Here is a 26,533-nt window from a genome sequence, read left to right as displayed (position 1 = left end):
TTTTTTTCCCCTTCGTGAACAAACTATTAAAATTCTTTTCTGTAAATAAACATTGTGGTCTCCATGGCCATAGCTATACAAATGGGCCCAGAAAGGGCCAGCTTTTTATGGACTCAGTTCTTTAAGTGACCTGTTAACATACTAGACACTGCTTTTCGGCATAGTTTTCAATGAAGGGCTTTGTGTGTTGAGTGGAGGTCAGTGGGGATACCCCCCAAATCCTCAACCTAGGATTGTTTGCTAAGCTGTGCAAAGCTGCTAACTTGCAGCAGGACTTTGGGGGTCTGGCTTCACATTTCTGTCCTTGGGCAAGTAATTGGCTTTAGTTTCTTACTTGTAAAATGACAGATGAGGGATCTGACTGCTCTGCTCTGCAGTTTAATGATTCTGTTTTCTCCAGTCTTCTTAGACTATTTTAAAACTTGAGTATCTTGGTACTTTCTCTTTGAACATTTCATGGGCAGGCACTGAGTGTAAACGGTGGGTGGTGGTGGACAGATATTATATTATGGAAATGAAAAATGGATGTGACTTTATTAATAAATGTATTTCCTTTCTATTTATTTACCGATCAGATTTTTAGAAATTTCTAGCCTCAGATTTTCTCTTGATTCCTTCTCCAACACAAACCTGCCCAGCTTCTCATGCTGTGGTCATTCAAGGTGTGGTTGACCCTTGAACAGCTCAGGTGCGGACTGTGTCGTTCTACTTGGATATTTTTCACTAGTAAATACTACAGTATTACAGGATTTGCAGTTGGTTGAATCTGCGAATGTAGAACCTTGTATACTGAGGACCAACTATAAGTTACATTTGGAATTTTGGCTGCTCCCGTGTTGATATCCTTGACCTCCGAGTTGTTCAAGTCTCAGTTGTATAGTCTGCAAAGCAATTTGCAAAAACAAATTGCCATATTAAATGATTTAATTATTTTAACGCTTTTAGTCTATGTTTTGAGCTATTTAGTGGCCAAAGTCTATCCTAAAGTCCTATTTCTTTCTTTCTTTGTGTTCCTGGCTTCAAGTTTGTGAAGGGTGTACCCTACACTCTTGTTCAGTACAGTGTGTGTGTTGACTGTCAATGATGGAGGCCCCATCATTGTGAGTCACAGGGAGTAGCCTTTTTTTTTTTTTTTTTACTGGCAGTTTTGCTTATTATAGTAAAAAGGGAAGGATAACTTTTTAGGTTATATAGTGACATATACACATCTGTCTTGTTCATCATGTTGTTAAACTTTAAGAGAAAAGACTATGCTTATTTATTTATTTTCTGTTTCCACTTCTCCCCATCTATTTTCCATGAAGTGATGGGGCCAGATGCCGTGATCTTAGTTTTCTGAATGTTGAGTTTTAAGCCAGCTTTTATACTCTCCTCATTCACTCTCATCAAGAGATTCTTTAGTTTCTTTTCACTTTCTGCCATTAGAGTGCTATCATCTGCATAGCTGAGGTTGTTGATATTTCTCCCAGCAATCTTGATTCCAGCTTGAGATTCATCTAGCCCAGCATTTCACACAATGTGCTCTGCATATAAGTTAAATAAGCAGTGTGACAATATTACAGTTTTAATGTGTTCCTTTTCCAGTTTTGAACCAGGTCGTTGTTCCATGACTGGTTCTAAAGGTTGCTTCTTAACCTGTAAGGTTTCTCAGGAGGCAAGTAATGTGATGTGGTATTCCTATCTCTTTAAGCATTTTCCTCAGTTTGTTTGATCCACACAGTCAAAGACTTTCACCTAGTCAATGAAGCAGAAGTAGATTGTTTTTTTTGAAATTCCCTTGCTTTTTCTATGATCCAGCAGATGCTGGCAATTTAATCTCTGGTTCCTCTGCCTTTTCTAATTCCAGCTTGTACATCTGGAATTTTCCAGTTCATATTCTATTGAAGCCTAGCTTGAAGGATTTTGAACATTACCTTGCTAGCATGTGAAATGAACTAAGATTGTGGCATCTGGTCCCATCAGTTCATGGCAAATAGATGGGGAAAAGGTAGAAACAATGACAGATTTTATTTTCTTGAACTCCAAAGTCACTGTAGATGGTGACTGCAGCCATGAAATTAAAAGATGCTTGCTCCATGGAAGGAAAGCTATGACAAACCTAGACACCCATTTTAAAAAGCTGAGACATCGCTTTGCCGACCATAGTCAAAGCTATGGTTTTTCCAGTAGTCATGTATGAATGTGAGAGTTGGACCCTAAAGAAGGCTGGGTGCTGAAGAATGGATGCTTTTTAATTGTGGTGCTTGAGGAGACTTTTGAGAGAGTCCCTTGGACAGTAAGGAGCTCAAACCAGTTAATCCTAAAGGAAATCAACCTTGAATATTCATTTGAAGGACTAATGTTGAAGCTCCAATACTTTGGCCACCTGATCCGAAGAGCTGACTCAGTGGAAAAGACCTTACTGCTGAGAAAGAAAGAGGACAAGAGGAGAAGGAGAGGATGAGATGGTTGGATGGCATTACCAACTCAACGAACATGAATCTGAGCAAGCGCGGGGAGACGGTGAAGAACAGGGGAGCCTGGTGTGCTGCGGTTCATGGAGTCGCAGAGTTGGACACAACTTAGCGACTGAACAACGATTCCTTTGTTTTCTACCAACCTCCACTCTGACTGACTTTAAGTTATCTAATAAATAAACCAATTCTACCCATCATTCTTGGCTTCTCAGGTGGCTTAGTGGTAAAGAATCTGCCCAGCAATACAGGAGATGCAGGAGACGTGGGTTCAATCCCTGGGTCGGGTAGATCCTCTGCAGAAGGAAATGGCAGCCCACTCCAGTATTCTTGCCTGTGAAATCCCATGGACAGTGGAGCCTGGCAAGCTGTAGTCCATGGGGGTCACAGAAGTTCGGACGCAAATGAATGACTAACACTTTCACTTTCACCCTTTATTCTAGAAGAACCAGGAAAGGGTTTATAATCTGGATATTTGATTTTCTCCATCTGTGCTTCCTAAACACCAATCAAGAACAATCACATGTTCTTTTTCCATTGGTTTGTTTACTTATTTGGGATGCTTAAAAAGTAACTTTATTCTCTTATCATGAAGATCTTTTAGAAAGTACCTTGAAGCAGTTTTCATGTGGGGGAGAAAAAACAAAAGTCTTTAAAAGCTGACCGAGGCAGAAGTTTTTGGATATCCTTGTCAAAATGTTCATATTCTCCTCCCTATCTGGAAAGGTTGCTACCCTTTGACTTTATATGGAAGCTCTTTCAGTTCCCTGTGCTTCCATCTCCAGTTTCCAGAATCCCAATGACATGGGAACTTGTGGTTTTAATGTAATCAAAACTGTCAGGTGGCTTTTATTAATAGGATTTTTTAGGAGTCACTGGATCTTTCTTTTCTGCTGTTTTCTCTTCTGTTTGGATATGTTCTCCATCATTCGTGTCTGTTTGGTTTGAGCTTCAACTTCCATCCTGTAGGTTCTGCCACTTTTTCTCATGTGCTTGCCAGGTTCTTACCTCTGTGTTTCAGTTCAGTCGCTCAGTTGTGTCCGACTATTTGCGACCCCATGAATCACAGCAGGCCAGGCCTCCCTGTCCATCACCAACTCCCAGAGTTCACTCAAACTCGTGCATCGAGTCAGTGATGCCATCCAGCCATCTCATCCTCTGTCATCCCCTTCTCCTCCTGCCCCCAATCCCTCCCAGCATCAGGGTCTTTTCCAATGAGTCCACTTTTCGCATGAGGTGGCCAAAGTACTGGAGTTTCAGCTTCAGTATCAGTCCTTCCAGTGAACACCCCGGACTGATCTCCTTTAGGATGGACTCGTTGGATCTCCTTGCAGTCCAAGGGAGACCTCTGTGTGAAGAGACCCAATGCCCACTGCAGGATGCAGGTGGTTCTGTGCTGTGTCCCATCAGTTCAGAGTTTTCCTGTTGGCTTCTCTCAGCTTTACATCTCTGAAACTCTTCTCCCTTCCCTAGAAGCTTGTCATTTATTCCCAACTGTCTGCATACACTTTGTCGATAACCATTGCTCATTAACTGTTGGTTTATCCACAGGAAACTAATACAGGCACCCAGACAGCATCAGAGCCAAGTGCATTGTGTACAAAATCCCAAGAAATACTAGAACTTGCTAAGGGTTACGTGGGACAGTATCAGTTGGGAGAACTTAAAGTTGCTCTTTTTCTGAAAGTGGCAGCCTGAAAGTATCAGATGGACACAACAAAATGCTATGGATAATTTATAGAGCCTGTTCAAACTCTGGGGCTTCCTGGTGGCTCAGTTGGTAAAGAACCTGCCTGCCAATGCAGGAGACCCGTGTTTGATCCCTGGGTCGGGAAGACCCCCTGGAGTAGGAAATGGCGACTCACTCCAGTATTCTTTCCTGGAGAATCCTAAGGACAGACGAGCCTGGTGGGCTACAGTCCATGGGGTTGCAAAGAGACAGACTCGACTGAAATGACTTAGCATGAAAAATTTCCTGTTTTATTCAATAGAATAAAAGAATTAACCTCGAGAGTTGAAAAATGTTTATATCATAAATTAAAACTTAGCAGCCCAGCCGTTAGCAGACTCTCACCTCTGTTCAAGGCTGTGTTTAGTGAATAAACGTTGAATAGAAATCGACCTCCTGAGATTCTGTAAATGACTGCAAAATATAGGTAAGAAAGCAAATCTGAATAATTTCTCAATTATGTTTGCTAGAGCAGAAAAAGTGTGAATCACATTTCTTCATTTTAGTATTACAATAATAAAACCACTTATTAGGCCTCTTGTATGGCACAGTATGAGATAGGCTATAAGTATACCTAGGATATACATTAGGTCCCCTACTTACGAACCTTTAAGTTGGCAACTTTCTGAGATGTGAACGTGCGTTCCGTCAGCACGAGGCATGAGTGCACTTGCAGCATGCCCTCCATCTTGCATTGCTGACGATCCTTCAGGACTACCATCTCCCACCTCCTCTGTCTGCTCTGGTCTGTAACACTTTTTGCCTGCTCACTCCATGCCAGCCCCGTATACCAGCCAGGGTCCTGTCCTTCTGTGCTTTTCAAGATACTGTACTGTAAGATTAAAAATGTTTTGTTTATTTCTGTGTTTGTTTTCTACATATTTTTTGTGTGACAAGTATTACAAACTTAGTACAGTACTGTTTAGCTGATTGTGTTAGTTGGGTATCTAGGCTAACTTTGTTGGACTTAGGGACAAATTGGACTTAGGAGCATATTCTTGGATAACAGCTCATGTGTTTGTAGGGGACTTACTGTACAACTGTGAATTAAAACACTGTCCAGTCTTCAAGAAATCGGCGAGTCTGTGGGGAAGATGTTAAAAAAATAAAATAAAAATGCACTGTGAAAAGTGCCTAGGGCTTCCCTGGTGGCTCAGTGATGGGGAGTCTGCCTGCCAGTGTAGGAGACGTGGGTTTTGATTCCTGGAAGGATCCCACGAGCCACGGAGCAGCCAAGCCCATGGGCCACATGGTTCCACGGAGCAGCCAAGCCCATGGGTCACATGGTTCCACGGAGCAACCAAGCCCATGGGCCACAACTAATGAGCCTGTGCTCTCCAGCCCGGGAGCCAGAACTGCCAAAGCCTGAACGCTCTAAAGCCCGCGCTCCACAGCAAGAGAAGCCGCCACAGTCAGAAGTCTGTGCGCCGCAGCTGGACAGTCGCCCCCACTCTCGACAACTAGAGAAAAACCTGTGTAGCGGTGAAGACCCAGAACAACCGAATATAAATCGATGTTAATAAATAAAATGAAAAAAGAAAAAGTGCTCTAACGAGAGAAAGCATCAGTGCTCTGTATGGGTGTCCTGTCATCTCAGTTTTGGGCCTGATTGTCCCTTGTTTTGAGTTGGATTTCTGCCCCTTGAGTATCTCTGTGATTTGGGGCAAGTTACTTAAGGCCTCCAAGCCTCAGTTTCCTGATCTTTAAAATGGGACCCATTACACCTGTCCCCGAAGGTGATTGCAAAGCTTCGGTGCATTTGATGGCGTATTTCTGGGGTCTAGGACAGGGCCTGGCATATACACGGTTGCAGTTCTTTTATGATCCCCTTTGTGACTTGTTCTGTATCGGCTTGCTAACGACAACTTCTTAGGTTTTACTCTACTCTTTGCCCACCAGGTTCAAGCACTGTGGCTTGTGACTCCTGCTCAGACAATGCTCAGGTGATGGGTTGGTGACTGGGGAGCAAGTGCTGAGGAGCCAGCAGGGGCAGCTTTTCAGTGTTGGAGCCCCTGCAACCCTAGGCTTCTGCCTTCCTATGGTCTCTGACCAATGTCCCCTGGGCATCTACCAGGTGCGGGGATAAAGGCTGACTTCCCAGTGCTTTGGAGAGGCTGAAAGAGCTTAAAGGCAAGAGAGGGCATGCGTTGGATAGGGCGAATGAACGTCAAGGAGGATGGTTGACACTGGTGCAGGAGTTGAGGGAAGGGGCCGTTTCCCCACTGGTGAAGTCAAGGAGTGCTTCATGGAAGAGGTGGCATTTCACCTGGGTTGTGAAGTGTTGGTGGACCAGTGGAGAAGAGTGGGGATTTCAGAACTATGGTTGGCCTGGATATGCAGGAGGAAGTGCTCCTGCCAAGTGTGTTGCTTGTGCTAGGAGTTTCATTTCTTGTGAGTGTGGGCACTGCCGTTGTGCTAAGTTGCTTCAGTCGTGTCTGACTCTGTGCGATCCCATGGAGTGTAACCTGCCAGGTTCCTCTGTTCATGGGATTTTCCAGACAAGACTACTGGAGTGGATAGTCATTCTCTTGTCCAGAGGATCTTCTGAACCCAGGGATTGAACCCAGCTCTCCTGCTCTGCAGGCGGATTCTTTACCATCTGAACCATCAGGGAAACCCATGTGTGGGCATTATTACCCCCACCTTTTTATTTAAACAAAAAGAGAGTTGGAATCTCTAAGACGGTATTTAAGCTCTTGTCTAGACTAGTTGGGCCTTACTATTTGCTGCTCATAGTCTGAAAATAAATCTTTTCATTTCCTCATCCTAGAAAGTTTGTAAAATACCAAACATACGTAAAAAGGAAAGTTACCTGGTAATTTAAAAATTTCCCCTTTTTCTAAGACGAAACAAAATATTCTAGTAAATGTGGATAGTTTACAAGTATTTTCAAACTTTTGTGAATTTTCCGTATTCTTTACTAATTTTTCTGTGGAAGTGTAATGTATGCTTTGAGCAAAAAATTGCTTCATAAAGAATATTTTATATGTTAGGAATGTTAACTCCCTTTCTTTCATATTAATTGTATCTGTTCCCTGCCAGTTGTTGGCCTTTTGCCTTATTTATTGTATAGTTTTGATATCTAGAAGTTCTTATGGCTTCTTCCATTTCTCTTTTCCTCATAAATTCCTTCTCTGTTCTGAGATCTGATGAAAATGCTCTGTTTTGGTTTCATTTTTCACTTGTGACTCTTTCGGTCCATCTGGAATTAATTTTGATTTGAGACATGGTTCTCTTTTTATTTCCAACTACTTAACCAGTTATACCACACCATTAGTTGAACAATAGTTTTTTATTCCATGATTTGTTATGACACCTTTAAATATATATACTATATATATGTTTTTGGCTTCCCTGATGGCTCAAGTTTTGAGGTAAAGAATCTGCCTACAGTGTGGCAGATCCAGATTTGATCCCTGGGTCAGGAAGATCTCCTGGAGGAGGTCATGACAACCCACTCCAGGATTCTTGCCTGGAGAATCCCATGAACAGAGGAGCCTGGTGGGCTACAGTCCATGGGGTCACAAAGAGTCAGACAGGACTGAGTGATTAATGCTTTGACTTTTCTTTTCTTTCATATATATGTTTATTTATAATAAAACCTGAGTATTTAAGTTCTATTTCTTAGCTTTAAAAATTTCTCTTCTATTTACATAGTGTACATCTTATTTGACTGGCCATGCTGTTTCAAGTAACAGCTGTTCTTCACTGTTTTTTATTTTTTGCATGTGTGATTTTGTAACAGATTACAAACTGACTTCCCATGAGCCATCTTTAACTTGTAAACATTTTGTGTGGCTTACTGAAGTTTAATGCTTTTATGAAGATGTATAAAACCTTCTAGAACTAACACCCCAAAAAGATGTCCTTTTCATTATAGGGGACTGGAATGCAAAAGTAGGAAGTTAAGTGATATCCAGAGTAATAGGCAAATCTGGTCTTGGAGTACAAAATGAAGAAGGCAAAGGCTAACAGAGATTTTCCAAGAGAAGCACTGGCCATAGCAAACACCCTCTTCCAACAAGAGATGACTCTACACATGGACATCACCAGATGGTCAACACCCAAATCAGATTGATTCTATTCTTTGTAGCCAAAGATGGAGAAGCTCTATGCAGTTAACAAAAACAAGACCGGGAGCTGACAGTAGCTCAGATCATGAGCTCCTTATTGCCAAATTCAGACTGAAATTGAAGAAAGGGGGAAAACCACTGACCATTTAGGTATGATCTAAATCAAATCCCTTATGATTATACAGTGGAAGTGACAAATAGATTCAAGGGATTATATCTGATAGAGTGCCTGAAGAACTATGGATGGAGGTTTGTGACATTGTACGGGAGGCAGTGATCAGGACCTTCCCCAAGAAAAAGAAATGCAAAAGGCAAAATGGCTGTCTGGGGAGGCCTTACAAATGGCTGAGAAAAGAAGAGAAGTGAAAGGCAAAGGAGAGAAGGAAACACATAAACATCTGAATGCAGAGTTCCAAAGAATAGCAAGGAGAGATAAGAAAGCCTTCCTCAGTGGTCAGTGCAAAGAAATAGAAGAAAACAATAGAATGGAAAAGACTAGAGATCTCTTCAAGAAAATTAGAGATACCAAGGGAACATTTCATGCAAAGATGGGCTCAATAAAGGACAGAAATGGTATGGACCTAACAGAAGTAGACGATATTAAGAGGTGGCAAGAATACACAGAAGAATTATACAAAAAAGGTCTTCATGACCCAGATAACCATGATGATGTGACCACTCACCTAGAGCCAGATGTCCTGGAATGTGAAGTCAAGTGGGCCTTAGGAAACATCACTATGAACAAAGCTAGTGGAGGTGATGGAATTCCAGTTGAGCTGTTTCAAATCCTGAAAGATGATGCTGTGAAAGTGCTGCACTCAGTATCCTAGCAAATTTGGAAAACTCATCAGTGGCCACAGGACTGGAAAAGGTCAGTTTTCATTCCAGTCCCAAAGAAGGGCAATGCCAAAGGATGTTCAAACTACCACACAGTTGCACTCATCTCACACACTAGTAAAGTGATGCTCAAAATTCTCCAAGCCAGGCTTCAATTGTACATGAACTGTGAGCTTCCAGATGTTCAAGCTGGATTTAGAAAAGGCAGAGGAACCAGAGATCAAATTGCCAACATCCCCTGGATCATAGAAAAAGCAAGAGAGTTCCAGAAAAACATCTACTTCTGCTGTTTGATTATACCAAAGCCTTTGACTGTGTGGATCACAACAAACTGGAAAATTCTTAAGGAGATGGGAATATCAGACCACCTTATCTGCCTCCTGAGAAATCTGTATGCAGGTCAGGAAGAAACAGTTAGAACTGGACATGGAACAACAGACTGGTTCCAAATGAGGAAAGGAGTATGTCAAGGTTGTATATTGTCACCTGCTTATTTAAGTTATGTGCAGAGTACATCATGTGAAATGCCGGGCTGGATGAAGCACAAGCTGGAATCAGGATTGCCGGGAGAAATATCAATAACCTCAGATATGCAGATGATGCCACCCTTATGGCAGAAAGTGAAGAGGAACAGAAGACTCTCTTGATGAAAGTGAAAGAGGAGAGTGAAAAAGTTGGCTTAAAACTCAACATAAAAAATACTAGGATCATGGCATCCAGTTCCCATCACTTCGTGGCAAATAGATGGGAAACAGTGACAGACTTTATTTTCTTGAGCTCCAAAATCTCTGCAGATGGTGACTGCCGCCATGAAATTAAAAGATGCTTGCTCATTTGAAGAAAAGGTATAACCAACCTAGACAGCTATTAAAAAGCAGAGATGTTACTTTGCTGACAGAAGCCTGTCTAGTCAAAGCTGTGATTTTTCCAGTAGTCATGTGTGAATCTGAGAGCTGGACCATAAAGAAAGCTGAGCACCAAAGAATTGATGCTTTTGAACTGTGGTGTTGGAGAAGACTCTTGAGAGTCCCTTGTGCTGCAGGGAGATAAACCAGTCAATCCTAAAGGAAATCAGTCCTGAATAATCATTGGAAGGACTGATACGATACTCCAGTACTTTGGCCACCTGATGCGAAGAACTGGCTCATTGGAAAAGATCCTGATTTTGGGAAGGATTAAAGGCAGGAGGAGAAGGGGATGACAGAGGATGAGCTGGTTGGATGGCGTCACCGACTTGATGGACATGAGTTTGAACAATCTCTGGGAGTTGGTGAAGGACTGGGAAGCTTGGTGTGCTGCAGTCCATGGGGTCGCAAAGAGTTGGATAGGACTGAGCGACTTAACTGACTCACGTTAAACCTAAAACATAGTTGTTTTTTTTTTTTTTTGTCACCGTTTAAAAATCTTTGAGTCTTTCAGCTATTCCAGAAAAATCAGTGGAGTGGCCTAAATACTGGGCTTGTAGTTCCACATGGCAGAAGTCTGCTGGGGCTCTGTAACAGCTGCCTGCCTCTCTCTGAAATGTAGATGTGGGCTGGCTGGCGAGCCCTTGCCTCCACTTTTCCTTACTGACTTTACTTCCAGCTTGACCCAGACTCACTTGAGTAATGCTGTTTCACAGAACAGTTTTCGTTGTAATAATTTGATCCTTGATAGAGCCTTTTGTCTCATATTACTCTATTTTAGTTTTTTATTGGCATATGATTCCTTTTACAGTGGTTGTTTCTGCTGTACAGCATCATGAGTCAGCGTATGTATACACATATCCCCTCTCTGGTGCCCCTCCCTCCCCTCTCTAGGTCTTCACAGAGCTCCGGGCTGGGCCCCCTGAGTTATACAGCAGCTCCCACAAGCTGTCTGTTGTACATATGGTGGTGTATATATTTCAGTGCTACTTTCTTACTTTGTACCATCCTCTCCTTCCTTATCTGACTCCACAAGTCTTTTCTCTTGTCTGCACCTCTATTCCTGCCTTGCAAACGGGTTCATCAATATTTATTTTTCTAGATTCTATGTATATGTGTTAATGTGCAATATTTGTTTTCCTGACTTACTTCACTCCGTATCACTTCAACCGACTCAGTTTTGTTCCCTTTGATGGCTTATTTATTTTATATTTGGGTGTGTGTATATATACATGTGCGTATATATATGTATAAATCCATGTGTATATGTATCCTATATTGCAGAGTTGAAGAAAAGACTCCGCTCTTTATTGAATGCTACTTGAACACAGCCCCTTTTAAAATTCAGAATTAAGTGCCCAAAGTCATATGAGTACAAAGAAACAGAAGATTCTATAGAGACAATGAGAAAAAAATGCGTGGAGAGACAATTATCTGAGTCTTCAGATTCAAAAGCAAAACACAGCAGCATTTGTATAGTATCATACCAGAGATGAACAAATGTATTTTCACTCAAATTGGTGGGCGTGATGTTGTTTCTTGGCTAGATTCTTTCTTCACAGAGGCTTGATAGCACCATTTTCTTTCATTCCAGACTTAACCCACATCCTCATTTACATACCCCACTATTTCCGCATGTGCTGGGTGTTTTGACTGCTGACTGTAGCGTCGTTGCTTCCTTTGTCCCCTTCTGTGATTCAGATGAAATCAAAGGAGTAAACACGCTTTCAGTATTCTCTGAATACTAATCTGCAAAGATAGTAGGCATTTTTAACCACGTGATGTGTGTTGCCGTGTGCTTGTGGTAAATGCAGCTGTGTTACCTCCATTCCTGTCTGGTTTTAAACCTGAGAAACTGATGCTCAGGAAGGCTGTGACCCCGGGGGCAGAGCCACAGGGTCATCGCGGCCACTGGAACCTGCGTCTTCTGACACCTAAGCCAGTGCACACTCTACCGTATGAACTGTTAAAAATAGTGGAGATTTTAAAGCAGTGGCCATATGTTCCATTTAGTTTATTTTCTGTTAGTCATTAAAATCGTTTAGGAAGTGCGTCATAATAAAAAGCAGAAAAGAGAGAGTAACCATGTAATATTAATGCCTTAAGTATAAAAAAATAGTTGTAAATTAAACCTAGGGCATAAAGAAAAAAAATGCCTCCCTTTCAGTGAAAGTTTGACCATTCTTATGTGTAGGTGACTTGGAGAAGGAAATGGCAACCCATTCCAGTGTTTTTGCCTGGAGAATCTCAGGGCCGGGGGAGCCTGGTGGGCTGCCGTCTGTGGGGTCGCACAGAGTCGGACACGACTGAAGCGACTTAGCATGTATAGGTGAACGGTAGGATTACAGAATCTTAGGACTGGTTCTAAGAATGAACTAGGACAAAACTGTATTCCTGATTTGTTTTTCTAATATTTTAGGTTTTATGACAGTATTTTTTTTTTTTGGCCACACCACACAAGGGCATGTGGGGGCCATGTGGGGGCTATGTGGGGTGTTCGTTCCCAGACCGGGGATGGAAGCTGCACCCCTGCTGTGGAAGTGTGGAGTCCTACCTAACCACTGGGCCACCAAGGAAGTCCCCTGATCTTTTAAACAGAAAAACTAAGGTTTTATTCTGTTAAGTGTTCTGTTTCTTTTTGGCCCTTGAAGATGTGCGGCTAGTTGGTAATTAAACTTGAAGTAGAAATGGGAAGAAGCATCGGTTCTGAGTCTTGTGCCTTCGTTAACGTGGGGGTTAACTTAGCCTTTGGTGGGCGTGATGTTGTCTCTTGCCTAGATTCTTTCTTCACAGAGGCTTGAGAGCACCATTTTGAAGCGGGCAGAGCTTCGTTCCCAGTGTCTCACACGGTTTGTAGTCCCGTGGAGTGAAAAAAAATGATGATAAATGCAGAGAAATACAAGTTTTGTGCTTCATTTACCCCTTTTGCTTAATAGGAAGGTCATGCCAGAAAAAGCTGGGACAGTTCCTTATTTTTGACTTTATAAAATAGAAGCTGGGACATAGGGAAGGGAACATTCCTTTCTAGGAGGCCTTGGAGAGTTGGGGAGAGTGTGAAGTTAATAGAAACATTTTGACAGAAGGAGAACATCACGTGAGCTCATCGGTGCTCAGAAATGTTTATGAAAAATCTACTTACGTGGGCAGGCGGTTTTAGGGGAGCTTGTCTCCGCTGTATTAAGAAAAAAATTGGCTCCTTGTTTTCTCTAAAAGCTACTCTAGTGAAAGGGAAACAAATACTATTTCTTGGCAGTGCCTGAGAAATGTTTGTAATGTTAACCAAAGGATCTCAGTAGAAGTATGTCAGCATTATTTTAGGCCCTGTGGACAGATTGGTAAATATTCTAGACAGTGTTACAGAAATCACTGCTGAAATTTGGGTAAGTAGTTGACATTTCTGGTCAGAGGATTTTATTGTTATATTTACACTAGACAATTAGGGAAGATTTTTTTTTTCCCCAAGATGTGTTTTTTTTTTTCCCCCTCCTCCTAATGGCGATTGTAAATAATTTTTAAATGTAGATCAAAACTTACTCAGTTTTATGTGAATTCCATTTCTATGCCAAAATCTGTAGCAAGTTTGCTTTTTTAAGCTTTATGGTCTTATTATGTTTTCATCCTAAATTTTTTTTTTTAATGGACAAGTGAATGGCATTAATTCCAAACACTGATAGGTAGAAGGGGTTGAAAATAACAGGCTAGAAATGAAGTTCATTAAAGGAAAAAGCGAAAAGGTAAGTGACTCTTCAGTCCTAATGCGGTCTTGATGATTAATAGTGGCCTGGCTGCAGATAGATTTTCCAGGTAACTTTTTCACACGTCATGGTACTTTCTTTTCTTTTTGGATATTTTTCATATTTTGATCTTCCCAGTCGATTGACTATATATGCCTTTCCCCCCCTCCCCCCGTTTAATCATACTTGTCTATGTTTTTCTTATTTGTAGGAAGAAAAAAAGAAATTTGACAAAGAGACTGAAAGGAACTACAGCCTAATTGATAAACATTTGAATTTGTCAGCAAAAAAGAAAGACTCACATTTACAAGAGGTATTGTTTTTATTTTTCTTTTAATTTGTTTGTAAAATTTAATAATCAGTGCATGTCTTTTTTTAAATGAGCTTTTCTTTTGAAAATGTTTCATCTAGGTTTATTAGAGGTGGAAAAAATGACTAGGTAGCTCCATGAATTTAAAAAAAAAAGCTCTTTTGGAATAAGACAAAATAAGACCTCATAGAATGATTAATGCAGTGTGGGTTCAGAGTATTAGAAGTTTTGGTTCTGAGTATATTTTCCCAGGAACAACCATTTTAACTAGCATAACTGAGAAAAGATATATTATTTTCAGGAATAGATTATTAACTTTCAAGATGTGTTGAAAAAGTGAATTGAATAAGCTCCTATATCATTTGGCTTTTATGTGAAGGCAGAATTACTCTTACCTAATGCTGAAGATTCAGGAGGTTTTCAGCTTCTTTGGAAAGAGAGCATCTGTTTTACTTGTGTTAATAGACTTGTTTCTTTTGGAGGGAGCCCTATGTAAGGAGAAAGGAATTTATATCTTCTATCTCGTTTTCGCTTTCTTTTTTTTTTTTTTTTTCCTAAATTCCCTGCCGCTTGTTTTTCCTCACTCACACCCTTGAATGGAAACTCAGTTGTTTACAATTTGGAACATATGCTTTCCTTAAACATAATGCTGTTTTCAGTTGTAAAGATCTTGATTCATCCCACAGAAGTGTGACTTCTTCCCCGGGCATTTGTTTATTTTTAAACACATAAGGGATCCAGGCGTAAGGTACCACTATAATATACGCTTGGTGAAGTATCATCAAAATGACCATGTTGTAGAGTAGACCTGGGTTGTGTTTAAATGTTACAGATTTAGTTGCAAACTCTGTGTGTATGTGTGTGGTTATTTTGACATTAACCATAGGGTCACATCTTCTTTCCTCTCTGCAGTGGGATTGGCTGATGTTTACATGGTGTTTGATGGTCTGTGAAAGAGAAAGGCCCTTTTGTACCCTCTAATCCTGACTACAATACTAGCTGAAGGCGGGGCTGCATTCTCTCGTTTTCCGTATCGTGTCGAAAGCCATGCAGTTGTTACCCGTGCTCCCTCACCCCCTAACCTCTGTCAGTTTTGAAGTGACAGCTGTTGCTCGCAGAGGCTCTCTTTATGCCAGCAGTTTTCCACTTCCTGTTCTACTTGATCTCTGCTTCCAGGTATCCTGATGGGATTTCCATGCCCCAAGTCAATTTCCATCTCTACCTCACTCTCTAATTAGGTGTCATTCTACCTGTTGCTAGGCTAAAATCTGCAGCGTCGTCCTTGGCCTTTTCTCTCTCAGCCCATCTAGACCCTCAGCCTAGGCCTTCTTCAACTTCAGGGTATTCTCAGAACGAGGCCAGTTCTCCTAGCCTGCAAACCTGTCACCCTGGCCCAAGTGGTGGGCATTTCTCGCATAGATGACTACAGAAGCCTCCCTGCCTTTTACTCAGGGATCCCTACAGTTTATTTTCTTTTTCAAGTTATTTTGCATTTATAATGGCACCCCACTCCAGTACTCTTGCCCGGAAAATCCCATGGATGGAGGAGCCTGGTAGGCTGCAGTCCATGGGGTCGCTAAGAGTCAGACACAACTGAGCGACTTCACTTTAACTTTTCACTTTGATGCATTGGAGAAGGAAATGGCAACCCACTCCGGTGTTCTTGCCTGGAGAATCCCAGGGTCGGGGGAGCCTGGTGGCTGCCGTCTCTGGGGTCGCACAGAGTCGGACACGACTGGAGCGACTTAGCAGCAGCAGCATGCGTGTATGCATGCAGCTTTCCCCGTGGCTCAGACTGGAAAGAATCTGCCTGCAGTTCAGGAGACCCCGGTTGGATCCCTGGGTCTTGAAGATCCCCTGCAGAAGGAATGGCTCCCCAGTCCAGTGTCCTTGCCTGGGAAATTGCAGGGACAGAGGAGCCCGGGTGGGCTACAGTCCTGGGGTCTCAAGGAGTCAGACATGACTGAGTGAATAACACTTCATTCATTGTTTATGCCTGTCACTCTGTGTCATGATGTCCCCTGCACTGGCAGCATGGACTGGTAACCGCTAGCCTGCCAGGGAAGCCCTCTTCCGGTTTATTTTCTCTATGGCAGCGGAGTCAGCCTTTGAGCTGCTCTTCTCCAAATGCTCCTTCCTAGAAGCTGCCGTCAGAGGCCCCCAGTGCACTCCGCTTCTCGCACCCCACGTGGCGGCCTCGTTCTGGCTTGGCTCCGTGGCTGAGGGCCTTGGTGCTCATCCTCCTGCCAGATCCGCATGACTCACTCCTGCAGATAGTCCCCTCTCAGACTTCCCCCGAGTGGAGATGTTGTATCTTGTTTCGGGTGCCTTCCTCACTCTGCCTTTTTTGTTGTTTTTTCCGCTTGCTCTTACAACCATTTGACTCATCACATATTCAGATGTGGTCTTTCCAGGTGGTTCAGTGGTAAAGAATCCACCTGTAAATGCAGGAGGCACGAGAGACTCGGGTTCAGTCCCTGGGTCAGGAAGATCCCCTGGAGTAGGAAGTGGCAACCAGCTCCGATATTCTTGCCTAGAACATTCCATGGACAGAGGATCCTGGGGGGCTGCAGTCCACGTGGTCGCAAAGGGTTGGACCCGACTGAGCGCACGCAGTGTACAGTGTACGTTCGGTTGTTTCACGGCTTCTTTCCATGGGATGTCAGCTGCTTGCAGGCAACAGCCTAGTTCTCTTCAGCACTCTGTCCACAGTGCCTAGAATAAGACCTGTCAGGGAGCAGGCCGTAATAAATACTCGTTGAATGAGCATGTGTGAAGATTATGAGCTAGACCTCAACAATATCCTCATTCCCAAAGATAATTAAACATTAGATTGGAAATTTGAAGAGACCCTCAAGATGAATCATTTTAGTTTTCACTTAAATTATATATTCTTGGGTCTTCTGTAGTGGTCCATGGTTAAAAGACTCTGCTTTCCATGCAGGGGGCATGGGTTCGATCCCTGGTTGGGCATCTAAGATTCCCACATCTCCAGTGGCATGATCAAAAGATTTAAAAAAATTACATTTTCTTTCCTGTCTTGATTTGTGTGCTCCTTACAAATATACAGAATCCCACTTGACCGAGCTTTCTGTTGCAAGAGCGAATGCCTTAAGGATGGGGATGCTCCGTAAAGGAAAGGTTAGATGTGGCTTTGGCCACTTCTGGCAGTGGCTAATACATTGCTGATCTTCAAAAAATTGAGTTGAGGTGCTTGAGAGATTAATAAAGGTTGCTGACAGTGGTACTGAACAAAGGCGTATGTCCTTGTTATCAGCTGTTCTTTCCTCTGGTTTCCAGTGAAAATCACAGGAGAAAATTGGGGCAGACAGCAGGCTGGCAATTTTTGTTTATGCGGAACTTTGCCTCTCACTCTGTATTGAACGGACACACTAGCTTCTGCCTCTATCACACCCCCAGATTCTCAATATTACTATTTGTACTAGAACAGTAGTTGGATATTTGAGAAAATTCTTTGACTGCTCATATTTGAAGTATATTTTTGTTTCCAGCTAAAAATTAGCACTTGCCATCTGCCTCTTTAGATTAAATTCACTAGGCAACCTCTGAGGACCTGCTCCCAGGTTATATTCCACATTGTGCCCCCAGTAAAACTTGACTCACAACTCTCACCTTGTGCATTTTTTTTTCAGTTGACACTGAGTAGTCATGTAATTATATTTCCATAAGTATGACCAGATAAATAGATCCCTTGAAGATCTTTGTGTGAATGATCTATTCCTGTTATCACGCAGGCATGGTCAGAAGTGAAATTGATAATCGATTTGAAGTTATCTGTTTAAAAAAAATGACTTTTGCTTGGTATAGTAAAAAGTATAGTCCAGTTGTGTGTTTTTCAGTTGCCACCAAGCAATGAACTCAGTTCTGGCACTCCCTGGAAATAGCGTCCGATCCTGCAGGTTAAGGGCTAGTCCTACAAGACTGCCCTACTAATGACTGGCAGAGGCAAGCTATTATATGTAGAATGGATAAACGACAAGGCCCTATTCAGTGTCCAGTAATAGACCATAATGGGAAAGAATTTATGTCTGTAACCAAATCACTTTGTTGTACGGCAGAAGCTAACACATTGTAAATCAACTGTACTTCAATTAAAAAGAGAGACTGCCCCACTTCTAACACCAAATCCTGGTGTGCTTCTGATTAACTGACTGCAAAGAAAAGGTTCCTGTGACCCACCCCCCACCCCAACTTCCTTGGGTTTGATTGATTTGCTCGGGCAACTCACAGAACTAGGCAACAGTTACTTCAGTTTACCAGCTCATTATAAAAGGTAATTCAGGGGATTCAGATGAGCAGCCAAGAGGAAGAGGCGCACAGGACTGCGTCCAGAAGGGTCCCAAGTGCAGAAACTTCTGACCCTGTGGAGCTGGGCTGTGTCGCTCTGTGGGCCAGTGGATGGATTTACGCATGACCTGAAATGAGTAGTCTGCCAGATATTTCTCCAGTAAAGACGGGTTTATTCAGGATCAGAAGAGAGTTGCTGTTTGGGGCCTTGCAGCCATGGTGAGGCAAGGGCACGTTCCCACCTGAAACACGAAGGAGACCCCCTTGATTGTGAGGGACAGGGAGTCTCTAGTCAACAGGGGCCATGGCTTTTCTTGGGCTGAGTCCTGGCCAGGCGAGAAGAGTCATCTTCCTTCTTTCTCGGGCTCTGTGTCGTCGGAAGCCACGAGCGCTCCCACTCTGGTGACCCAGCTCTGTTTAATTGAGTTTTCTGTTTACTGATTTTTTACATTGCCAGCCTGGAAGCTTATGAACCCGTGTTCAAGAGTTGCTACAGAACTTAATCTGTAGCGCTTCCCACTTCCTGAGGGCCAGTGGGTGGGGCCAAGGTTCTGACCTTCTGATCAGTGCAGCCTTGGGCCCCCCCACAAAGCCACCTTATTAGCACAAACAGGAGTGTTCTAACTTGGGGCTCCTTACAAATGACAGCAGACACTTCCCTGAGTCAGGAAATTCCAAGGGTTTTAGGAGATTTGTGCCAGGAACCTGGGACAAAGACCAAATACATTTCTTCTTATACCAGTTATATAGTGATTGCCTTTCAGACGGAGTCAAGCCAAAGGACTGTGCTGCTGGGTGTAATTTGGACGTCTGTGGTGGTGGCGTAAATGATGGGTTATCTACAGTCCCCGGGATTCTGGTGATAAGGTCTCTCCGTGCCTGGCACAGCAATTCTGAACACTCAGAACATTAGGAGGCTGTGAATAGAAGCTGAGCAGCAATACAGGAGCGCAACCAGGAGAGAGAATCCACTCAAAAAAAAAAAGAAAAGACGACGACCTTGGTAAATCTGATCCTGGTGAAATTTTCTTGAAAGGCATTTCCCATTAACAATAACATGAAAGATTCACCCTTAAATCCCCCATAGTTCCATTTTAGTAAATACTCAACACACTTGCACTGATTTTCCTGGGAGTTGTGCCTGTTAACTGCTTCTGGCTGAGCTCAATCTCTGGTCATTAGAGGCATAAAAAAGTCATGATTTCTATGAGTAGTAGGTAGAAAATTTGGCTTAATAAGAAACATTTTGACTTAGTCACATTGGCTAAACAAGTAGTCACAATCTGAAAGTAGAGTTCTTTTTTCAATGGGAATTACAAGGATTTCCAGCAAGGAGAGAGCATCTCAAAGTGATCCCAAGAGACTGCTCCGAGGAGGCGGGGAAAGGAGTCAGGATATACAGAAGTTTGTAGCAAGGTGGGGGTGGCGGGAGGCAGTCTGTTAATTAAGGAAAGCCAGATATCTCAAGGAATTTAGCATTCTTATGTGTATGTTGTTGTTCAGTTGCTAAGTTGTGTCTGACTCTCTGCAACCCCATGGGATGCAGCAAACCAGCCTTCCCTGTCCTTCACCATCTCCCAGAGCTTGTTCAAACTCTGTCCATTGAGTTGGTGATGCTATCCAACCGGCTTGTTGTCTGACCCCCTACTCCTCCCGCCTTCCATTTTTCCTAGCTTCAGGGTCTTTTCTAATGAATTGGCTTTTCACATCAGGTTGCCAAAGTACTGGAGTTTCGGCTTCAGCAGCAGCCCTTCCAATGAATATTCAGGGTTGATTTCCTTTAGGATTGACTGGTTTGATCTCCTTGCAGTCCAAGGGACTCTCAAGAGCCTTCTCCAGCACCACAGATCACATGGACCACAGTCTGGTCTTCTATGTATGGGAAGATGCAAGTGTCTGCACTCATTGAATTCATTCTTTTCATGTACATCTCAGCTATCTGGGGCCGAATCCTGCTTCGTGACTGTTCATATCCTTAGTGTTTACCGTGTGTGTGTGTGTTAGTCACTCAGTTGTGTCCAACTCTTTGCGACCCCATGAACTGTAGCCCACCAGGCTCCTCTATCCATGGAATTCTCCAGGCAGGAATACTGGAGTGGGATGCCATTGCCTTCTCCAGGGAATGTTCACCATAACAGGTGGAGAATGTGACAGTGGCTGCCTCCTATGCCTTCTTGGCATCCCCCCAAGCCCCTCAGCACACTTACCTGATGCATAGCTGGTATTGCTTTCCTGGGCTCAGAAATTTACATTTGAAAGGCTGATGTTAACACATACAGCAGAAAGTATTTCATTTCACAGTAAGACGCATTAATTATATTTAAACATTAATTAAAAAATGATATGATGCCAAAAAATTATTACCTGTTACCTTTTTTTCCCAAAACTTAAAATTTTGTTGTGGTAAAATGTAGCAGGTGAAGTGAAAGTCGTTCAGTCATGTCTGACTCTTTGTGACCCCATGGAGTCCATGGAATACTCCAGGCCAGAGGGTGGCCTTTCCCTTGTCCAGGGGATCTTTCCAACCCAGGGATCGAACCTGGGTCTCCTGCATTGCAGGCGGATTCTTTATCAGCTGAGCCACAAGGGAAGCCCAAAATATAGCAAGATACGATTTTAACTATGTTCAAGGAGATAGTTTGTTCAGTGTCATTAAATACAGTCACCCCCACGTTCAAACTCCTAAAGGCTTAGGTACGGAAACTATGCTTCCCACTAAACTGCAACTCCCCAGCCCTCTTCCCTCCAGCTCCTAACCACCATTCTACTTCTGTCTCTGTGAATTTCACTCTTCCAGGTACCTCATGGAAGAGCAATCATATGGCACCTGTCCCTTTGTGATTGGTTCATTTCATTTAGCATTGTTGACGAGAATAATTGTACAACGTAGTCAGTTGAGAGTTGTGAGGAAGTTTTATTTGGGGGATAATGAGGACTATAGCCTGGGAGACAGCATTTCAGATAACTCTAAGAAACTGCTCCAAAGTGGTGGAGGGAAGGTCAGTATATATGTGATTTTCTTGAAGGGGGTGTGCGTGCATTGAAGCATGTGTTTTTTTGTGTGAAAGGTTTCTGGTAGTTTTGTGAGGGTGACTGCTAGTCACGAGGAGCAGACATCTCCATGAAGGAGTTTAGTGCTTTCCTAGATAGGAAGAGATACAAGAATTGGGCTCATAAAATCAGCTCCTGAAAATATGTAGCTATCTGAAGACCTGTCCTGCCAGTTTTTCCCAGAGCACAGAGTGCTTCATTTCTGCTCTCCACCCTGAACTCCTTTTCAGGGGGTTTTGAGGGTCAGTGGCTATAGCAGCTCATGATTTAATCCTTGTAGAGGTACAAGGCAAGTGCCCACATGCACTTGACATCTTAATGTCCTCAGGCTTCATCCGTGTTGAGCCAGGTGCCAGAATTCCCTTCCAGTCTGAGGCTGAATAATACTCCATTATCTGCGCAGACCAGATTTTGATTATCCCTTCATCTGTCAGTGGGCACTTTGGTTATTTCTACCGTTTCGCTGCTGTCAGTGTGGGTGAGCAAGTGTCTGTGTGCAGCCCTGCTTGCAGTTCTTGTGAGTGTATGCCCCGACGGTCATTCTGTCTTTAATTTTTTTGTAGAGAGCGGCCATACTGTTTTCCATAGCAGCTGCATCATTTTGCGTTCACGTCGGCAGTGTACAAAGCTCGCTTCTCTGCATCTTCACCAGTACTTTTCGTTTTCTGTTTTGTTCTGGGGATAGGTCTGTTTTGCTATTTTCTGGTTTTTGTTTTGTTTTTGATAAGCGTGAGGTGAGTGTGTACACCACAGTGTAACCGGTGGTTTTGATTTGTAGTTCCCTGATGGTGAGTGATGCTGAGCATCTTTCCATGTGTTTAGATATGGCCTCTTTGGAGAAATGTCCAGGTAAAAACTACAGGGTGCCGTATAGGAACTGTTCTGAGGGCCGGAGTTTTCCCCACCATTCCTGTGTGGAGCCGTCGCCTCTCCCAGCGCCTTTCTAGTTAGACAAGAGAACCTGGGCCCTCCTTCTGGAGTAGTCTGCCGGCGATCTGGTGCCTGCTCGCCTCCAAGGGCTGGGCGTGCTGCGGGCTAGGAGCGCGGCTCCCTGCAGCTGGGCGTCGAGCCTGGCCTCGCCTGGGAGCCGAGTTCTTGCAGTGGGGCTATTGCCACTTCTTCACCTGCTGTTTTCACTCAGGAGTGCTGTGGCGACTGGAATTTGTTCAGTCCTCCTTCCCAGGCCACTTCATGCTTACGCGACTTGTCAGTGGAAACCCTGTGTAGTTCAGAGTCTGTGTATGCTTCCAACTTGCGTGTCAGTTGTGGTTGGTGGGAGGGTTTCTTGTGAAGAGCAAGACTGCATGATGTTCGGTCCTTAGAAGTCAACCTCATCACAGAGATGAGCAGGGGTTGGCAAACTACTTCTGCAGACAGTCAGATACTAATAAGTATTTTAACATATTTGAAGACCATGAGGTCCCTCTTGGGACAGCTCAGTTCAGCTGTCGTAGCTGGGAAGTCTACATAGAAGATACGGCACGGAGTGGTCATGGCTGTGTCCAGCACAACCTGGTTTAGGAGAACAGGCAGCTGACCATATTCGGCCCACAGATGGGAGCTTTGCAGACCTTGGATAAAGTTTCACGTCACACCATCTCTAATCTGACCGCCTCCTTTGTTTTAACACAGGCAGATATCCAAGTGGAACAGAATCGGCAACACTTTTATGAACTGTCTCTTGAATATGTGTGTAAGCTTCAGGAAATCCAAGAAAGGAAGAAGTTTGAGTTTGTGGAACCCGTAAGTATAAACAGCAGGTTTCTGTGTGAGTCGAATGTCGTGATCGAGAATAGGAATCTGTTTCTTTCAAGGTCTCATTTACGGTTGCTACAGGCCGTGATGCATAAACACGACACAAGATGTCGTAAATTGTACACAGTGCGCCCAGGTCCCCGTGGAGTCAGAATCCCACCACTGGGTCGCGGTTCTCGGCCCTGTTTGCGCAGCAGTGGAATGAGTATTATCCCTTTTGCTGCATGGCCACAAGGACACTGCGGTCAGGTGCAACTTCTCCCATCCTAGTTGTGACTCCACCCTTAACAAGAATTCCCATGAAGTTACTGGAATGTGAGTGAGCGTGGGGGTGTTTATGGGATAATCTTTATTCTACTTAAGTTAGTTTCTAAGGCAAGTACGTCCATCCAAACCTTGGTACTTTCAACAATGACAAGTTATTTCTAATACAATTCACAATACTTATGCAATAGCTCAGTTGGTAAAGAATCTGCCTGCAATGCAGAAGACCCCGGTTCAATTCCTGGGTCAGGAAGAGCCCCTGGAGAAGGGATAGGCTACCCACTCAGTGTTCCTGGGTTTCCCGTGTGGCTCAGCTGGTAAAGAATCCACCTGCAGTGCGGGAGACCTGGGTTCTGTCCCTGGGTTGGGAAGATCCCCTGGAGAAGGGAAAGGCTACCCACTCCAGTATTCTGGCCTGGAAAATTCGTCCATGGAGTTGCCAAGAATCAGACACTACTGAGTGACTTTCACTTTCATGCAACCTAAATTAAGAACCAGTATGCAGAACATTTGAAACTACTTTGTGAGTTACTCTGACATTCTTTACACTTATTTTAGAAAGACATGATTTTCATTGGGCTTATGTAGGTGTACTCAGAGCTTCACTTATTTTTATGTTAATATATCTATGAATATATATCTTCTGAATCAGAACAAAGGATATTTCATAGTGTGGGTTTTAGCAAAAAAAAAAACAAAACATATACACTGAGATCCATGATTCTCAAGAGTCACTTTAATTTTAATATAGGCTATATTGCATGTGGTTAAAAAAAAAAGCTTTACTGAGGTTTAATTCACATGCCATACAGTTTACCTATTGTATGTATGATGTTGAAAAACAAACTGAAGAACCAAGTAAGTGTTAATGAAAATTAGCATTGGTGGAAGCTGTGGTCCAGTGGAGTCATGGAATTACCCTAGGTTAAACAGAGAAAACCGCCTTCGAGCTTGCTTCTTATGAGCAACCATAATAATGGCCTACTCTTTTTGTGTGTGGACATTTGCAGTGCTCTGTCATTGTTTAGGTCATTCTAAGCACTTTTCTGTGATCGTGCATGGATTCCACACAGTACTCTACTAAGGAGATATTTTAATTATGCCACTTAGCAAATGTAGACATCGAAGTGGAGAAATGTCAGTAATTGGCCCCAGTGGGGAACTGACCTCTGCTGGCCACTGGACGTCAGAGTCCCAAATCCCTCGGCACTACCCGATGTGACATTCTGCAGGCGGTGGGTCCCTGAACTCTCACCTCCGATCATTCTCGTAGATTTGCACAGAGGCGGCTGCCCTCTGGTCAAGAGGGTCGGGGGTTTGTAGGAAGCTCGAGGTTTGATTACTGTCCTGCCTCTGCCCTCTCTGCCTCAGTCACGGAGCATCTATGTCAACAACAGAGAGGGTGCCCTACACTGGGTGCCCTTTGAAAGAGCTTTTGACTCTGATCTGTATTTCACTTTCCTTATAGGTTCTATCGGCCTGTAGGGATGAGGTTTCATTTTAAATGAATATAGGGATTCTCTTGATTAAAAAGGACAAATGGGGGCTTTCCTGGTGGCTCAGTGCTCAGGAATCCACCTGCCAGCGCAGGAGACATGAGTTCGATCCCTGGTCTGGGAAATGCTCCATGCCACGGAGCAGTGAAGCCCGGGGACCGCAGCCGTGGAGCCCACGTGCTGCCGGTACTGGAGCCCGTGCACTCTAGAGCCTGTGCCCTGCGACGAGAGGAGCCTGCACCCCACAGCCAGAGAGAGGTCCCCACTCAGTGCGACCAGAGAAAAGCCCCGAGGCAGCAAAGAACCGGAAATAAATCAATAAAGATGTTTTTCTTTTTTAAAGAAAAAGGACAAGGGGTGATGTAGAATTCCATTTCTTCTCTACAGCTATCTAATGGCTCTGCTGTTGAGGGGAAAATCGCAGATCCTTCATTCTTTTTTGATAGGGAGCAATTAATGAATAAAATGCAGTTAGATTTAGTTGAATTCTAGTGACTTGCTTTGAATTATTTTACATTAGTAGAATCATAATGAGATGTGGGGACATGTGGCTGTTTTATTTTTCCCCTGGGGGGGCGGTGTGTGTGTAGTCTGTGTGTCTGTCTGTGTGTGCGTGTGTCTGTGTACGTGTGTCTGTGTGTGTGTCTGTGTCTGTGTCTGTGTGTGTCTGTGTGTGTGTCTGTGCGTGTGTGTGTGTGTGTCTGTGTGCATGTCTGTGTGTGTGTGTCTGTGTGTGTGTGTGTGTGTGTCTGTGTGTGTGTGTGTGTATGCATGCACGCGCTAATATTGCCTTTTCTCCTTTCTTTTAGATGCTGTCGTTTTTTCAGGGAATGTTTACTTTCTATCATCAGGGCCATGAACTTGCCAAAGACTTCAATCACTACAAAATGGAACTACAGATCAACATTCAGAATGTAAGGAAAGGAAAGCTCTGTCTTAAAAAAAAAAGACGTTTGAGAGATGTGGTTTTCTTTGGTGTATGGAAAGCCTTAAGGCTGAGCTGTTGGTACTGGGAAACTGAGGCTATGCTGCCACCTTCTGGTCAGTTCTCAGTATAACAGCTGCTCTCCAGCTAACGGAGGCTCAGGACACTGCCACCTGGCGGCTGCTTTTTTTAAAAGACAAATTCATTTTCTATAATTAATTTTCCTCTCATTTTCAGTCATGAGCTATGTTGTTATAATAAATTTTCACATATTTTGCCTCATCCCCCCATTTTCTTGTGATATAATTGACACACAGCACTGTATAAGCGGTACAGCTTAACAACTTACTAATTGCAAGATTATTTCCACTTTAGTTAACATCAGTCCCCTCCTGTAGTTAAATTTTTTTTTTAACATTGAATGCCTCCTCTCTTAGCAGCTTTGAAACATGCCGTATGGTGATGTGACCTAGTCATTCCACATTTTGTAAGATGGTTCTAAGGATAACTTTTGTTGTGTAATTCTAAGTTTGATCTGTATGAAAGGCAAAACAGTTCTCCAGTTTTGATTTAAGGCATTTCAATTGAAATCTACATTTCTCCTGTTTCCTGTATGACTTATTTGACGTTTATTCCCACATAGGCTCACGGTTCCAGTGGAATTTCTCTCCCGTGTTTTGTGCATGTTCACTA

General features: G+C 43.3%; 1 protein-coding gene across 1 annotated transcript in view; it reads left to right on the top strand.

The window, feature by feature from the left end:
- Positions 1-26,533, top strand: part of ARHGAP10 (Rho GTPase activating protein 10) — a 373,837-nt gene that overhangs the window by 122,673 nt on the left and 224,631 nt on the right. Inside the window, exons 5-7 of the mRNA XM_068989838.1 lie at positions 13,943-14,044; positions 23,033-23,143; positions 25,725-25,829. Coding sequence (XP_068845939.1) covers positions 13,943-14,044; positions 23,033-23,143; positions 25,725-25,829 — 318 coding nt within the window. The remainder of the gene's footprint in view (positions 1-13,942; positions 14,045-23,032; positions 23,144-25,724; positions 25,830-26,533) is intronic.

Source organism: Capricornis sumatraensis, chromosome 17, assembly GCF_032405125.1.
Source record: "Capricornis sumatraensis isolate serow.1 chromosome 17, serow.2, whole genome shotgun sequence".
NCBI classification, from domain to species: Eukaryota; Metazoa; Chordata; class Mammalia; order Artiodactyla; family Bovidae; genus Capricornis; species Capricornis sumatraensis.
The sequence above is the reverse complement of the archived record's forward strand: the minus strand, read 5'-3'. Positions and strand labels throughout refer to the sequence as shown.